Raw genomic sequence first — 17,412 nt, forward strand, 5'->3', positions numbered from 1 at the left:
TTTTTCTTTTCCAACTTCAGAAGTAGTTAAAAATAAAGATATAAATCCACTAATGTCAGTTACTACGGCCCATCATAGCCGATGGTTAGAGCGCTCGACTCTTAGGTTCGCGGGCTAGAATCCTCATAACACCAAGCAAGTCGTTTAGTTAAAAATTAAAAAAAGCAAATTTTAAGTAAACTGATCGATTTAGAAATACTATTCGTTAATATCTCTTTAATCTTAAATGACTGCAGAGACTTGAAGTAACTCAAACTTAACTCATGATTCAGGGCACGGTATGATTAAGTGGTTAGGGGTTCAAATCGTAATCTGATAGTAACAGGTTCGAATCCCTGTCACACCAAACATGCTTTTCAGCCGTGGGGGCGTTATAAGTGCTTGATATTAAACAAACAAACAAAATAAACTTCATTCTGAGTTATTTAAAATTATCATACTTCGCGATATACGTAAACCTTTTAGCTAACTACCATAATAATAACTTTATTAAAACATGAAGGTCGCGGGTTCGAATTCCCTTCACACCGAACATGTTCGCCCTTTCAGCCGTGGAGGTGATATAAATTGACGGTAAACCTCACTATTCGTTGGTTACATAGCAGCTCAAGAGTTAGCGGTGGCTGGTGATGACTGGCTGCCTTCCCTTTAACCTTACAACACTAAATTATGGATGGCTAGCGCAGATAGCCCTTCTGTAGCTTCACACGAAGTTATAAAATAAAACAAAAACTCATGGTTAAAGTAATTCTATGCTATAAATACCCGTATCGTACAAGACGAAGGTTTTTTTTCTTCAAACGTGAATTGTCTTAGTCATATATTTTTATATGTGTTTTGAATAAGAAATGATTTTTAAAATGACTGTAGTAAACTAGTGCTCGAGATGAAAAACAGCACTGAACGTAATACAAGAGTTGTATTAAGTACAAATTGATATTGTTACCTACAATAATATATACAGTTTGGATGTTTTGTAATATGTATCCATCGATCTCTTTGCATACATTGTTTATAAGTTATTCTGCCTACGTGAATATTAGTACCATTATTATATTAACCACATTCATAGTCCACGTGCAAGCTGATATTAGTCTTTTTTGTAACAGTTACTGCATCTTGTCAGACAAGAAGCAAAAATATTTTAAACAAATTCACATATCAGTACTAGTTATATTTGTTGATTTAAAAATAGAGAATTTATGGTATATTTGTCCCCCTTTTTGTTTTTCTTGCGTTTTACACGCACTTTTCTTCTTACGAGTAATTTATAGATTTTATAAACGTTGTTAACCAGCACAACAAAACGATAAACGAGTGAGAATTTTGAAGACAGGCAGCCAACTTCCAACTTTCAATTCACAGTGAGAGTTTTTCTTGCATTTCTGAAACGACTTAGACGAACTCATTCATAATTTCTTTTCAAAAATGAACCATCGTTTATTAGACTGTCATAAAACTGTCAGAGTTTTGTTTGTTTTCTTCTCAGCCATCACCCTACTGGACGACTCTATATACGTATACTTACTTATGGATATATATATATGTTCCATGACACCAATGAGGTATTGGACGAGAAAAAAGACATAACTGAATTCTGTCCCGATGCACGAATAACTTAGTGAAAGTAGTGGGAATGATAAATGTGCTGTGTTGCAGTAAACATTGTAGCTTGGACGTGGCTCGTATTAGTCTTCATGTTTAGTCTGTGTATAATATAATCATGTTAAATAAAAGAGAGGCAATATCGTATTTCATAGAAGCGTAAATATTTAAAGAAATGTTTCATACATATACATTGTACATTTTATATTTCATGTCATCTTTGTTAAACTTTATATGTGTTATTTATATATTTATATATAAATATATATACAAATTTATCCTAAATATACATTGTAAATCTTATTATATTTTCTGCGATCTTTGTTAAACTTTATATATTTCGTTCAGTTGACGAAGTGTCTGAGATTTAAATCTATTTATAGTCTAAATGTTAAAAGCAGGGAATAAAACTCAATAATAAAACTTGTAAAAAATGTAAATATATATATATATATAGAGAGAGAGAACTGTTTTTTCAATGAATAAAAATGATCCCCTTTTAAAAAGTAAGTTACTTCTTTAATTAAAATGAAGTTTTATAAGAAAACAAGTCCAGCCATTATCAAAAAGAAATCACTTTAACCCACAGCACTAACTACTTAATTAATAAGCGTACAGTAATTTATAAATCCACTGTAATATTCAATATATCAACATTTAATAAAAAAACATGCTTAATTTCATTTTGACCTTCTTGGGTTAGACCCAGCATGACCAGGTCGTGAGGGCGCCTGACTCGTAACATGAGAGTCACGAATCCAAATTCCTTTTATACCATACATACTCACTCTTTCAGCTTTGGTGATGTTATAATGTAGTAGTCAATCCCATTATTCGTTGAAGAAAGAGTAGCTCAAGGTAGGTGGTGAAAACTATCGCTCCTCCCCCTAGAGCATAATTCGATCTTACAACACTATAAACCAGGTTTCGGAACATGTGATTATCAAAGCTCAGATAGCCTATTATGTAGTTTTGTGATTAATTACAACTAACTAACCATTATAATTTATGATTATAATATTCTTATAATTTGTACAAAACTTCGAAACACTAATTTTCTATACTTTTATGCTTTATTTTATTTCTATTTAAAATTATTATAGTAAATATTATTTTATTGTTTATTAAGTTTTAGTGTCACTTGCAGAGCCATACACTGTTGATCAAGAACGAATAATAAATGGTACTGAATAAACGTATTTCTGTAATTAGTAAGTAAAGTATATGGTAGCCTGTATAATTTTGATTTAATATGTCCTAACTTATTATGCTAGCATATTAATAAGTTTAACAACATGCTATGAAAAGATTTTAACGTCATTATTTTTAAAAGAGTTCATGTTTTACGTCTGGAAATTTTCGTAAGATTAAAGAATCATAATAATTTACTTTTTTTATCCACTGATATCCGATGATAACATGCTATAATATTTTTACATGTTCCTGAGCTTGCTATGATCACACTCTTCATGTTCAACGCTTGTTTGCTTGTTTTGAATTTCGAACAAAGCTACTCGAGGGCTATCTGTGCTAGCCGTCCTTAATTTAGCAGTGTAAGACTAGAGGGAAGGCAGCTAGTCATCACCACCCACCGCCAACTCTTGGGCTACTCTTTTACCAACGAATAGTTGGATTGACCATTACATTATAACGCCTCCACGAACATGTTTGGTGTGGCCGGGATTCGAACCTGCGACCCTCGGATTACGAGTTGAACGCCTTAACACGCTTGGCCATGCCGGGCCCGTGTTCAACGCAACAAGTAATCTGCTCGGTTTACAGTCTTAGCTGGAACCAGTGAAAGCTTAAAACTTGTACCTTGGTCGCTGACGCGTTATGATTTGAATAATTCTTCATCAGTAATGAAGGCTTAACCTCGTCATTATTTTAAATTTGGTGCTTGTTTCTTTGTGTGTGTGTTTTCTTACAGCAAAGCCACATAAGGCTATCTGCTAAGCCCACCGAAGGGAATAGAACCCCTGATTTTGGCGTTGTAAATCCGGAGACTTATCGCTGTACTAGCGGGGGGCTTGTTTCTTTGTAAAAACTAAACAAATAATATTCTCTGGAGTGCAGTTATTCAAGAAATTGCCGTATGTATGATAATCTTTTCTTGTAGTTTTCTTCAGATTCGTGTATATTAGTGAATGGATTGAGTGAATGATATTAAGAGTAGCTGACCTCCGATAATATGGGTCTTTAAGTTTTGTTTGATTAGTTTAGGCTTCCCATGGTAATGTAACTGACACTAACAAGTATTATTGCTTATAAAAATGAAATAACAAATAAGAAAATTAGACGTAGACTTGTACTGACCAGAAAGAGTTAGTTAATGGCAAACAAACCAGTTTAGCTTCCCAGTAGCTCAGTCTTAAGTATCCGTATGCTATAGAAGAACCATATTTGACCATCTAATGTCTCTGGTGCGAGAAACAAAACCCCGGATATAAGTGATACAAGTCTATAGACTTACTGCTGTCCCACCAGGGGACATTCAGCGGCAAGTTTTAAGGCTTATAAAGCTAAACACCGAGTTTTGATACATATGGTGGACGAAAGTATGTGCATCGTGTCTTTTTGTGCTTAACTACAAAAGAGACAAACATTAAGTTTAATATATAAATAAACATAGCTGATTTTAGTTTTTTTCAGTTGCAAAGATCTTCTATGTTTACTTATAACTTTATTTGAATAAATAATTTTCAATATTTTCTAACGTGTTCTTATTTTTAGGTGTTTTTCACGTAGATGATTTAAATTCTCACAACTTTAGTATTAATTCAACCTACATTTATTAAATATTTATATTATCATTACAGTCACCGTGACTATACCTGGACTTTGTAGGTGTAATACATTATTTATTATAATTTAAGTTTATGTTTAGTTTCTAGGCTATAGGTAGAGCAAATTATCTGACCTAAAAATGTATATTTATTTACAAGTTTGTTTGTTTTCTGTAATGAAACACGAATATTTAAATAGTATATTAACTATCAACCAACAAATTTCCGTATCGTTGTTTCTATAATTTGTGTTTGTGTTTTCTTTAGAAGATGTCCATGTATATGTTCAGATGCTAAATACGATGTGTTAGATGCCAATTGAAACGAGCTTTTGTTGAAGCAAATACTTTACTCGAAAATGGTAAAAATACCTTTTCAAAGGTTTGCTTAAGTACTAGAGGCAAATGTATTAACCTACCATACTATTTAAGGAATAAAGATAGCTCTTTAAATGTTCATAGAAACATATATGTCACCTTACTACAGTTTACCCCTGAAAAAGATAGTTCAACTGGTCAATCTTTCGAAAATTGTCTGATTATGAGGTATCATATTTTTATTTTAAATCAATTTCTTGAAACTACGTGCCTTTCTAGCATTAATAACTATATTGCTTGTTGTCTGTTAAGTAACTTCATCATGTTTACACTTTGTTGACCTATGTCAAACAGTGAAATTAGAAAAAAAAAAGAACCACAAACAGTGTAGAAGTAGAGTTTAATGATTTCTTAAATATACCGTACCTATCTTAAGACAATCAACTCGAATGATATACGAGGTTCGGCCAACTTTTCGTTACAAGCTCAGTCTTCCAATAGGTTCTTTTCTTGTATGGGAATGTTTCCATACGACATAACACGTCACAGGCTGAAGCTCGTGCGCTATTCACCCCCGATGATAAGTGGTCTCAGCCGGAAGGCAGTCGATCGCTGTGGGAAGCGGGAGATTCGGGTTCTGCTGGGATCTCGCGTCCAGGTCTGCAGATGGTGAGGATCCATTTAGTCCGCTGCGAGAGATCAACGCCGCCTTGCAGTTAAATTGACTCTCGAAATTGAAGTTAATACAAATCGAGTAGAATACTAATGTAAAGTGCGTATAAAACTAATCATGGGCAAGAAACACTGACGCAGAGAGAGGATTTTCTAATCATATACAGGATTTACTAATATGTGCTTGGTCTTCTTCATGAGTAAAGCGGATTTTTGGAGAAACGGCTGTAGGATCGCATCCAGACAGCTGTTTTGGATTTCTACAACATTTATCTTTTTTGTCTATGGGCAGGATGAAAATAATAGTAAGTAATTCTGTCAAGAAAACCTGTTTTAAACTCTCCCACAAGTTATTCTAATATAACTTTGGAAATATTATATTGACGAGTAAAAATAAATCATAATAAATAATTTCCTTTCACTCCAGGATTTAGGGAAATGATTTTCAATAAGTATTTCATATTTTAGAAAAAAAAATCTAAGTACTCTAATTCCACATACTGAAAAATCTTTCTCCTGTGACTCAATTGTATGTTGTAGGTTGTAAAACTAAAGTTCGAAGCTCGATCCTTGCGAGAGTACAACATGATTAGCCCATTATACAGTTTAGGCTTACTAACAAACTTTTCAGAAATATACAACCACAACATTGTTGATTTTCAAAATGTTTGCTTTTTGTCAAACGTCAAAATTTCAAACCATTGGTTGGGAAACAAAGCTAATGTTTATAAAAAACAATTCAGAGCCGATAATAGAACTTTACAATTTGTGCAATATACATTTTGTGTTCATCTGCTTTCCGTGAAATAATATTTCCTTATTGGTTGCAAAATATAATTTTACCTTTTCACTGGCACTTAACTTTTTATTAATTATGATTGTTACATTATTAGTTCAGATGTAATTCATTCTCAGTTCTAACTCTTTTTGATATAAAATTGGAATGTTGCGTCACTGATTATAAAACCTAAATTTTCGTTTCGTTTTTTAAATTATATTATCCTTGAATTGTTAATTACGTATCGTAATTATTTGTGTTTTTGTCACTTTCCTGGTTATAAAATTCTAATTCGTATCAGTGACTGGAAGATATAATTTCCACATTTATACCACATGACTAGTTGCATAATACGTACGTATATTAAAGACTACGAATATACCTTCCACTTTATTGTCACTTAATGGTTATTTGTTTTGTACGTTCTTGATTATATCATGACCAACAAAGTGATAATAAAACATAATATAGTTTTTATTTTTCTTTCTGATTAGGATGTGAAATGTATCCTTTCCTTCTAGTCATGTTAGTCATAAAATAAGGTTATGTTGTAGCAGTCTACCAAACACAATCTCATTTTCGGCTGTTCCTTTGATTTTTTATAAAATACCATTTTTAAATATTTGCTTATGAAACAAAATTTCAGTTTTCGTAGTTACTTGAGTGTTCATGTTAAACATATTTTGTTTATAGTAATTAACTGTTACAGCTTAGTTATTAAACCTACTTTGAACCTCCCATTTACTGTCTTTATTATAAAATGCAGTTGCTAAATTGTTTGTGTAAAAGTAGTTTATTGTGTTTCTAGGCTGACTCTAATGTAGAATAGTTGTTTGGGTTACTTTGAAACGGTTTTAAAATTTACATATTTACTCTTATCTTCTTGTTTGTGAGACCATGATGTTTCACTGTTGCAAAACCTAATTATAACTTTCATCACTTGTTTGGCTGTCGAGCATGAAATGAAATATTTATCTCTACGTATCAAAAATTATAAACGGACATCTTGTCAAAACTTTTAATTTCAACTTTTATTTTTACTTTACTGGTTATAAAATATTATTATTAGAAAGTGCGTTATGAACTTCATTGCTTGATATTGTTACAACACAATTCACACTTTTTTTTTACTTTGATGATTATAGGCTACAAGTATTAACTTGTTGTTTGTAAGATTTATTTTCAAATTATAAAGGTAGTTTCATTTTGGACTGGAGTGGTCAATGGTCCAAGGTTCAGTTTTATTTGAATCTTAGGAATCTACAGCCTAGCTGTTTAGTTCATACTCGGGTCTAACATTTCAACACATTTTCATTGCTATTTTGATGTATTTAGAATAATAAAATTTAATATAGTTTTATAAACTACTAAGCAGTTAAAGAAATATTTTCAATTAAAACCTTATTATTATTGAACCAAGAGACAGAAACATTGATGACATAAACAAAACATCTATTACATATATATAGTTCACTTAAAGATATAATCAAATGTGGTTTGTTCTTATTTATTGTAAAAACCTAAATATAAAATATACTTAACCATCAATCGATAATATTGTAGTTTTATATTGTAAACCGTAATCCAAACTACTGTCTGGCGTGTTTAAAACATAGGTAATTACTAAACAACTGCCCTAGATAGATCATGGTGTGTACAGACAAGCGAACCATGCCTCTGGGGAAAGCTGTTTGACTCTTTACTAATCAAATCGACACCGATTACAAAACCTTGTCGACTTCTTTCTTCGGTCTCTTGTGTGGTGCTATCTCTAATTGTTGACAGGGTCCGATACAGTGCAGGTATTGGTTCTGTACACATTTCCTGCTGTTTCCTGTCAACAACTGTGGTTACCACTGGCTCAAGCACTGGACATACTGATCGATGAGAATTCCTTCTAGCTGTCAGATACAGGGCCAAGGGATGAGTTAGATGACCATTGAAGTAGACGTTTGGGGAAATGTATAAACACCACATAAGAAAAAGAAAAGTGAAACGTGGAAATGACAGTGATATTTTTATGTATACCTGAGTTCTCAAATGTTATTTTTATGCAAAAGTGAACAAATATTATTGAGATAGTGTTTATTACATCCTTTTATACAATAAATCTAGTCGTACGTGAAGTTTATTTTGTTATCTAAACAAAAACTTCAAATTTCGAAATAAATAAATCTAAATATAACGCTATAAATTTTAATATTCAAAGACAATGGGAATATAAACAATGCTACATTATATATATTACCTTCTTCACTTTGTCAGCTGTTAAAATAATCTGAATAATTGATTACATATTCTTGAAAGAATTTTGATTAACTTATCTTTAGTAGACAGAAAATTGTACTTACAATAAGTACACTTATAAGCAACTAATCTTCCGTAGACAGTTTATTGTTTTCGCTATTAATGTTATTTTTTTTTCTTTTCGTCATTTGCTTCCAACATGGAACTCTTGTCCACCTAGGCTTAATACTGAAAAACACATTCTATTCCACATGTTAATATAATAAATAAGTTTTTCATTTTCATTGTTAATTAAGACTGAAAGTAAAATGTACGTAACAATCATCAATTCATCCATTCCCACAATTAACGTTTTTGTTTGCCACTTACATAATTATGAATCAGAGTAATTGTTTTTGATAGTATATAAATACTGCGTGCCCGGCATGGCCGAGCGCGTTAGGCATGCGACTCGTAATCCGAGGGTCGCGGGTTCGCATTCCAGTAAGGCTGAACATGCTCGCCCTTTCAGCCGTGGGGTCGTTATAATGTGACGGTCAATCCCACTATTCGTTGGTACAAGAGTAGCCCAAGAGTTGGCGGTGGGTGGTGATGACTAGCTGCCTTCCCTCTAGTCTTACACTGCAAAATTAGGGACGGCTCAGGTTTCTCCTCCTGGTTGGGGGTTGTGCAGTAGGCTAACAATCTGCTCACTTAAAAAAACAGCCTATTAATGAATCCGCAAGCGATTGCGGCCCTATTTTCCTTCATGGAAGCGAGAGGCATAAATAATAATAATAAATACTGTACTTTATCTAAATATTAAATAATCAATACTGTATTAGCGGTACTTGTCTCTGCGTTCTTCTCTTTAGTTTCTATCTTATATTTGCCAAAAGTAGAATTACCATCGACACCCTTTATTTTTCAAACCAGCCTTTTGTCTAATATTTACAACTGAGCACAAATAAATGGCATTTGTTTCATGAAATTGCATGTTTTAGGCCTGATACACTGTCTTTATTAGTCTTAAAAAATATAGGCTTCGTCACCTTATTCCCTCTGTTTATGATGGTATGCTAGTACGTATGGAAACATACGATAAAAGGCAGACACCAGTTTTATTATAAAAATTAGAAACCAGAACACACCTTTATTGTTCCTTTCTTTATTTCACTTACACAACCGTTTTGCCCTTTCTTTATAGCCACCTAAAGTTTACATAACGCTACTAAATGTACGGCGCAGATTATCCTTTTATGTTCTCTTTTTACGCTATATTCCGCTATTCTGTGGAATAGGTTTGTCAAAGCTTTTGCTAGCAAGCCGGAGGAATGATAGAAAAAGCTATTAGATAACTCATCAAAGGTTAACTGGCTCGCTACAATCTTTTATACGCTTGTTCCTATTCAGTCCTTTTCTTCCAACATCAGTATATTGAACAAAAAAAAGAAGAGAAAGGAACAAAAACGAAATTATGTTTTGTTGTCCGTACAACAAAGTAGAATAAGGTAGGTTTACAAGTTGACCATGCAACAAAGTAGAATAAAATAGATTTACAAGTTGTCCGTACAACAAAGTAGAATATAGTAGATTTACAACGACTTCATAATAATTAAACCTGGAAAAGCTACGAAGGAAGTTTCTGCTACTTTATATTGCTGACTGTATAAATCTACCGTAGTCTGTCTTATGACAAAAGTATGTTAATATAAGGTCATGGTGAGAAACATTTGTTTATTCCTTTGTCGTAATATGTTGCACCAGCTCCAATGTTGTATTTGTTGTGATTAAATGTTAACATAAAAATTATTGACAAAAGTTAAATAATAATGCGTTATCAAAATTATGTCTTCTGACTGGATGGAGTGTTGAAGTTTTATCAACATGTCACGACTTCCAGTTTAAGGGAAGCAATGAAAACCGGATTTCGATACCCCTGGTGGACAAAGCATTATGTAATATTGTGCTTAATTTCAAACCAGCCTCCTATGTGATTACTATACTTGTTCAGTCAGGCAACTCATTTAATCAAATATGGTACGAATATTTCAAAGAAAAAAAAAACTTTAAAATATTGTTATCACTCTAACATTATATACGCTAATTTAAGAGGAGTTTGCTTTTAAAAGTTAAATTAATGGGTCGAATAATAATAGAGGAATATATTTTCAAACATATTTTTAACACAAGCACCATTAACTGTTTCTGACACATTTCAGTTGAAGAACTGAGTAGGTAATTTCGATATATTACAGTGTTATGAGGCTATGGTTTAAATAATGGTGAAATATTAACCCTAAATTTTAATATATTATCTTTATTTCATTATCAAACAATTTTAACTGTCAACCGATTTAAATAACAATTGGCAATATAGTTTAGTAAACACACGTTTAACACTTCTTGTTCTACTTGATATTTCTTGGTTTGACCGGCATGACCAGGTGGTTATGGCACTCGAATCGTTGGTAAAAGTGTAACCCAAGAGATGGCGGTGGGTCATGATGTCTAACTGCCTTCCTCCTAGTTTTACACTGCTGAATTAGGGATGGCTATCGCATATAGTCTTCATGCAGCTTTGCACGGATTAAAAAACAAACAAACAAAGCAAACAAATCTCTTGGTTTAATTAATTCTCTGATGTAGAAATTGCTAACATCATGAAATACATAAATATATTATAATCGTATTTTGTGAGACAAAACGTTTTTTTTGTTATTTTATGTGTTTTCGTACGTCCATCAATTCGCGCTGAATTGTTAAAACAATACTAAGTAAAATCTGTTGAATATTAAAATAGCAACAGGACACACTTACCTGTCCTGTCTTAATACGCGTTTTTTATTTGTTTAAACATATTATATAGTTATTCTACATGTGTTTTTTTATAAGATGAACAAGTAGTATTGTTACTACTTAATATTAAAATTAAGTTTTCTGAATGTGTTTTGAAGAACTTCTACACAATAAACAATGACAAATGGAAGCTAAATAAATTTGTAGATGGCAAAGTGATAATTTAGGACCCATTAGTAAAATTAAGCATACTGGAATAGGATAAAACATATTTCGCTGTTATGAGAAAAACGAAATACACTCTATAGTCACTTTATTAGGTACGCCTGCTCTATAATATAAATAGTTAAACGGGTGTGGCTGCAACTTAATATGTAAATCATGCAGACTAAATATTTGAATGGGGAAAATGAATGATCTAAGACAATTTGGCCGTGGAATGATTGTTGGTGCCAGATCTTGTTAATGAGAGAGGTCAGAAAAGAATGTTCAGACTCGTTCAAGCTGACAAGAATGCCGCAAATACACAAGTAACCACTATTTACAACAGTGATGCGCAGAGGAGCATCTCTGAAAGCACAACACGTGAACCTTGAATTGAATGGGCTACAGCAGCAGAACACCACGCCAGGTTCTACTCCTGTCAGCTAAGAACAGGAAGATGAGGCTACAGTCGGTACAGGATCACCAAAACTGGACCATTGAATATTAGAAAAAACATTGCCTAGTCTGATTAATCTCGATTTTTAGTGCGACATGCAGATAGTATGGTCAGAATTTGGCGTAAACAATATAAATTCATAGATCCATCTTGTCTTGTGTCTGGTGTTGTGAGTTCTTTAGGCACACCTTAGGTTCTTTAATACCATCTGAGCGTCATTTGAATGTCACAGTGTACATGTGTATTGTTACTGACAATGTTTATTTCTTTATAATTACAGTTTAGCCGTTTCTTTATGGCTACTTCTACCAGAATAATGCGCCAAATCTCAAATTACGCATCATCTCAAGCTGGTTCCACAAGCATAACAGCGACTTCAGTATACCCCAATTGCCTGCACAATCCCCAGATCTCAATGCAGTAGAGCATCTTTGGGATGAAGTAGAAAACGAGGTTCGCAGCAAAATATGTGGCCTACAAATGTGCAGAAAGTGCTGATGCTATCAAGTTAGCACGGACCAAAATTCCTGAAAAATGTTTCCAACATCTTGTTCAATCCATGCCGCGAAGGATTTAGGCTGTTCTGGAGGCAAAAGGAGACTCTATTCGGTACTAGATAGGTGTATCTCTTAAAGTGACCAATGACAAAGAAGTATCTGACGAAGTAGCAACGATATGTAAAACAGACCATCATAATAAATTAGGTATATGTACATACAGACAAATACAAAAATAAAACTAGTATATTTCCTTAACCCTGATTTTGGTATTTACGGAATGCTGGGTTTTGAATTCTAAAATTATCTTGATGAATGTAATGAGCGGACTTTCATTTCGTTTTCCTTTTAGAATTTTCCTGTATTTGTTGGTAACCTTGTTTCAAAATACACCTATCTGTTAGGCTTTGTGGTTGTGTTGTACATAATGAGAAATACATTAACCAGAAATAAAGATTACGAGTCTTGTCGGGTACCACAAAAAGATTAATCAGATATATTATAAAAGAAGCCTAGAGATAAAAGTCGTGTTTGTTTCCAGAAAACATGAACTGTGTGTGCGTGTGTATGTGTAATGAAAGCTTGGATTCCCGTGAGTGCGATACCCTTGTGCTGGAAAACATGAAAACTGACTGATTCTCTGTCGGAAACAAAGCAGCGTTTTATTACATACTAATTTGTTATTTATACATTTTGCATGATGTGCAGACGGAATGTTTTATTTCATCAACACAGAAAAAAAAAAGTTAACACATTGTTGATATGTGCGGTTCTTTAACCTGCTCGACCATACTTGAAATATGAAGTATGAATTCCTTATAATTACACCATAACAAAGTTTTAAACCTAACACCACGCTTATTGTTTTATATATGAAAACGTACAGAAATCCTATTGTAAGACAGATATGAGTGAGAAGAATCCAGCTATAAAGTAAGAATCGAACAATTAGTGCAAAGTAATTGTTCATAAGTGTAAAAACATCTTGTAAACTATTAGATTGTAAACAAGGAGCAGAATTAAGTAAGTTACGTCTCCAAATCTTTCTTTATAACCCTACAATTGTTGGACACTGCAGAAACATAGAATAATGAACTGAAATATTTGATTTATTGCATTTTAAACTCATTTCTACCTCTTGTTTATTTTTGTTTATCTGAAATTAAGCTAGTGATGACGTAAAGAAATGATCTTTCAAAATATCAGATAGAGAGACTGATCAGATAATAGAATTATGAAGTATAGAGAATTGCATAATTACGAAAAAACGCAATTAAAGACAACTAGGAAATTAGATAACACTGTGCTTTTTGTGTTTAATTCAAAACGAAGAAACTTATTATCGAAAATACATAATATAAGAATACGTTTTGGCAACAAAATTAACTTTTTTTTTCTGAATCTAAAACCCGAAACTTCGTCCTATTTTTATTGATGTCGGTTTGGTTTGAAATTCATGCAAAGCTGCACGAGAGCTATCTGCGCTAGCCGTCCCTAATTTAACAGTATAAGACTAGAGGGAAGGCAGCTAGTCATCACCACCCACTCCCAACGCTTGGGCTGATCTTTTACCAACAAATAGTGGGATTGACCATCACATTATAACGCTCCCACAGCTGAAATGGCGAGCATGTTTGGTGCTACGGGGATTCGAACCCGCGACCCTCGGATTACGAGTCGAGTGCCTTAACCATCTGGCCATGCTGGGTTCATTGTTGTTCCTTTGTCTCTAAACTTCTCATTACCACTAAGTTAAGTCTATGCATTGGCTACCGTTAAACTCAAGCTTGTGAATATATAAATAGCTGAAATACTTTTCATTGTTAGACATTTAATTCTTGGTCCGTTAAGCTTATGTTTCTTAGGCTTAGCGTTTTAGTTATTGTGAGAAATTCACACGAATGTATGATTATTTTATTCGATTAATATTAAGGGTTATTATAGTAATCATTTAATTACTAGCTTACTCTCTCTTATATGTTGAAGAATAGTAATTAGTTCAGATTTTGTGTTTATAAAAGAATCAATAAGAATCCAAGTAATATGGAACTTATGGTACATATATTTGATCATAAATTAAGTATAGTTCCTCATATTTAAAAAGACGTAAATTTATTCACCATTTCAAATATTTTATGGGATAATAGTGCATCATAAATAAACTTAGCTTATCACAAACAATAACATAAAATTGATTTGAAAATATAGATTATTTCTAGAGTTAAAACTTTTGAATTAAACTTTAATGTTTCATATTTCGAAGTTTATCAGTCACATAGATTTTATAAAATAAAGAAAGTACCTTTTGTTTCTTCGTTACTGAAGTCAAAACCCTTAGTTTTTAAATGTTGAATACCAGGAATTCTCTTGTTTCTCTTAAGGATATATGAACATTGTAAGATAAAGACGAACTCAGTTTCTCTTTCTAACTTTTATCTCGAGAACTGTAACATATTCACACCCTTAAAGTGTTTTATTGCTATTATAAACTTCCCAGAAAAAAGTATAACCGTTGTTTTAAGTCTATAAAGTTTGTCCTTTTAAAATACTATTTTTATATAAATTAATTAATGCCATATAATGTGCGGTGTTTTATGAGAATAATGGCTCTACTATAATTGTGTTTATTAATTCACTAGAAAATGAGTTTGAAGTAAAAAATATAAAACATTCCAAGAAACATACATGATGCTAATGTTTACACTTTTTATGAAATTCAGATGATCTGTTTCTGCTAAAATCATCTACATCCGATAACTATTTTTTTTCTTTTATTATAATACCTATGTTATTTGTGGAAATTACCAGATGAACATTTATTGTTTCAAGATACCATTTACTTGGACATAATACGTAATTAAGTCATGTTGAAATTTTAAGTTATTTTCTGTGTATATTCCACAATCTTTCCTAATGCATTGAAATTTTCAATTATATTTATTAAAACGGTAAGAATAAATAAATTCAATATATAGTTCTTGGCTACTGATTTGCGAGATAAAAGCTGTATAAAATAACACCTACATTCTGTTCAACGCAGGGAATAGAGCCTCAAATTATTGTTTGTAATTAAGGACATAACTGCACAAAGGTTAAACATGCTCTACTTACCATGGGTATCGAAACCAGATTCATAAAGTTGTGAATCTGCACAAATAACGCTGCACCACTGGAGGGGTCCGTCAGATTCTATATTCGTGAAGTCCATAAATTTTCTTCAGACCAAACGTGAGGCTATTAGCAACTGTAAATATTTAATTTTCAATCAAATGATTTCTTTTGATTCGTCTGATTGCGGTTATCAACTTCTAAAAACTTACAGTTTAGAATCAATTTGATATATCTTTATAAACATATTTTTAGTGTCCACAGATTTGTCATCTTACATTGAATCATGATCTCACATTCAACTAGGATCGAAAAATATAAATTCAAATTCTTTAACATGATGAACTAGAGCAATGAAATTTTCGTAACTTTAGTCTCGTAGCCTTTTTTAAGCGATAAATCGTTTAGCCTGGGTTGAAAGTATGGTAGTGATGGAAATGGTATTACAGGAAGATGAAATCGCTTGTAAGCACGCGATATAAGCAGTTGGTCTCCTTTCAAAAAATATATATTCTCGTTCACTTTGCCTAACTTGGTGAAGTCGATATCTTGCTTAATAGGAATCTAAATATTTTTTTTTTTTTTATATTCTGATTTCCTTTAAACTAACATGTTTTTGTCAATTATCTGGTACGGAATCTTCTTTTTGAAAAGAACTTGAAATATTGTTGGGTGTTTGAAATATTTTCTAAACTTTTGGAATTCACCAAGAACAGAAAACAAATAAAAACACTTGTGCAAGAAAACGATAACAAAGCAAAATTAAGTTTCTTAAACAGTTAAAAGTATAACTGACAGATCACTTCATTAAAGAATTAGAAGTTTCAAGTGATACCTTTTGCACACATATTTAACCGTACGAGCTGTCTTATAGCAATCAGTTGGTATAGCCCCCCAGTAATACAACGGAATGCTAGAAACCTGGTTTTGATACCCGTGGTAGACAGAGCACAGATAGTCCTTTTGCAGTTGATAACAAACAACAACAGTTGGTACAGATGCTAGTTGGTTGTAGAACTGGTAATTATTCGAGATTTCATTTGATTGGGTAACTGGTAATTATTCGAGATTTCATTTGATTGGGTAACTGGTAATTATTCGACATTTCATTTGATTGGATAACTGGTAATTACACAATTATGCTTTTTTAAAACTTGATATTCATGAAACATATTTATCGTGTTACAACATATAATGACTGCAGTATTCCTATTAACTAGTTAAGCCCTCGGTATACAGATAACCGTCCGCACCTGTGTAAACGGATGATGATATAGAAGAGGTTTGTCTTAAATCAGTTTATATGTATAATCACATACCTTACTGTATAAGTCAAAAGAGACGACTTTACCTTCGAAGTAAAAGTACAAACGAAATACATATACATTGATAATAAATTGTACCGCTTCATGGACTTTAATGAAGGGATCGAAGACAGAGCAAGAAAAAAGGAATCTCGAATGGAAATGGCAAGTCTTTGTGTAAAGCATCACTAGTCCTACAAACATTCTTTTTTTAAACAAAGACACAACATATTTTCAAATCAGAGATGGCACTAAGAGTTATTACCAACTCTGCTAAATTCATTCTAACGCTTTAGTATGGATAAAAGGAACCACTGGCATTTCACGTTATGACATAACGTATATAGAGGATAAATAAATTACCGGTCAACTCTAATGAACACCAACCATTTTATATGTGTAGGCCTTATAAGCCGTACGTGGAACTTATAGGTTTACGTTTCTCCTAATATATGAAAATTACTCAATAATGAGTTTTGCACATGTGTAAAACGTATTTATTCTACAAGTTTTACAGGCTTGGTTCTATAATAATTAAATCATTATGCCTGTACTTGAGGTTGATAATATTAAGTTAAATTACCTTTACTAAATTAATTAACAAGTCTGTGACACGCTCTTGACCCTGATGCCAGGACGCAACACAACAAAAACTGCCA

At 32.5% G+C, this 17,412-nt stretch overlaps 1 protein-coding gene across 1 annotated transcript in view; it reads left to right on the top strand.

Moving 5' to 3' along the window:
* The first annotated feature begins 5,355 nt into the window (after positions 1-5,355).
* The window catches only part of LOC143225275 (synaptogenesis protein syg-2-like), a 94,755-nt gene continuing 82,698 nt past the window's right edge, over positions 5,356-17,412 (top strand). Inside the window, exon 1 of the mRNA XM_076454372.1 lies at positions 5,356-5,685. Within this exon, the coding sequence (XP_076310487.1) occupies positions 5,559-5,685 (127 nt within the window). The 5' untranslated portion in view covers positions 5,356-5,558. The remainder of the gene's footprint in view (positions 5,686-17,412) is intronic.

This window comes from Tachypleus tridentatus, chromosome 9 (assembly GCF_004210375.1).
Source record: "Tachypleus tridentatus isolate NWPU-2018 chromosome 9, ASM421037v1, whole genome shotgun sequence".
Taxonomy (NCBI): Eukaryota; Metazoa; Arthropoda; class Merostomata; order Xiphosura; family Limulidae; genus Tachypleus; species Tachypleus tridentatus.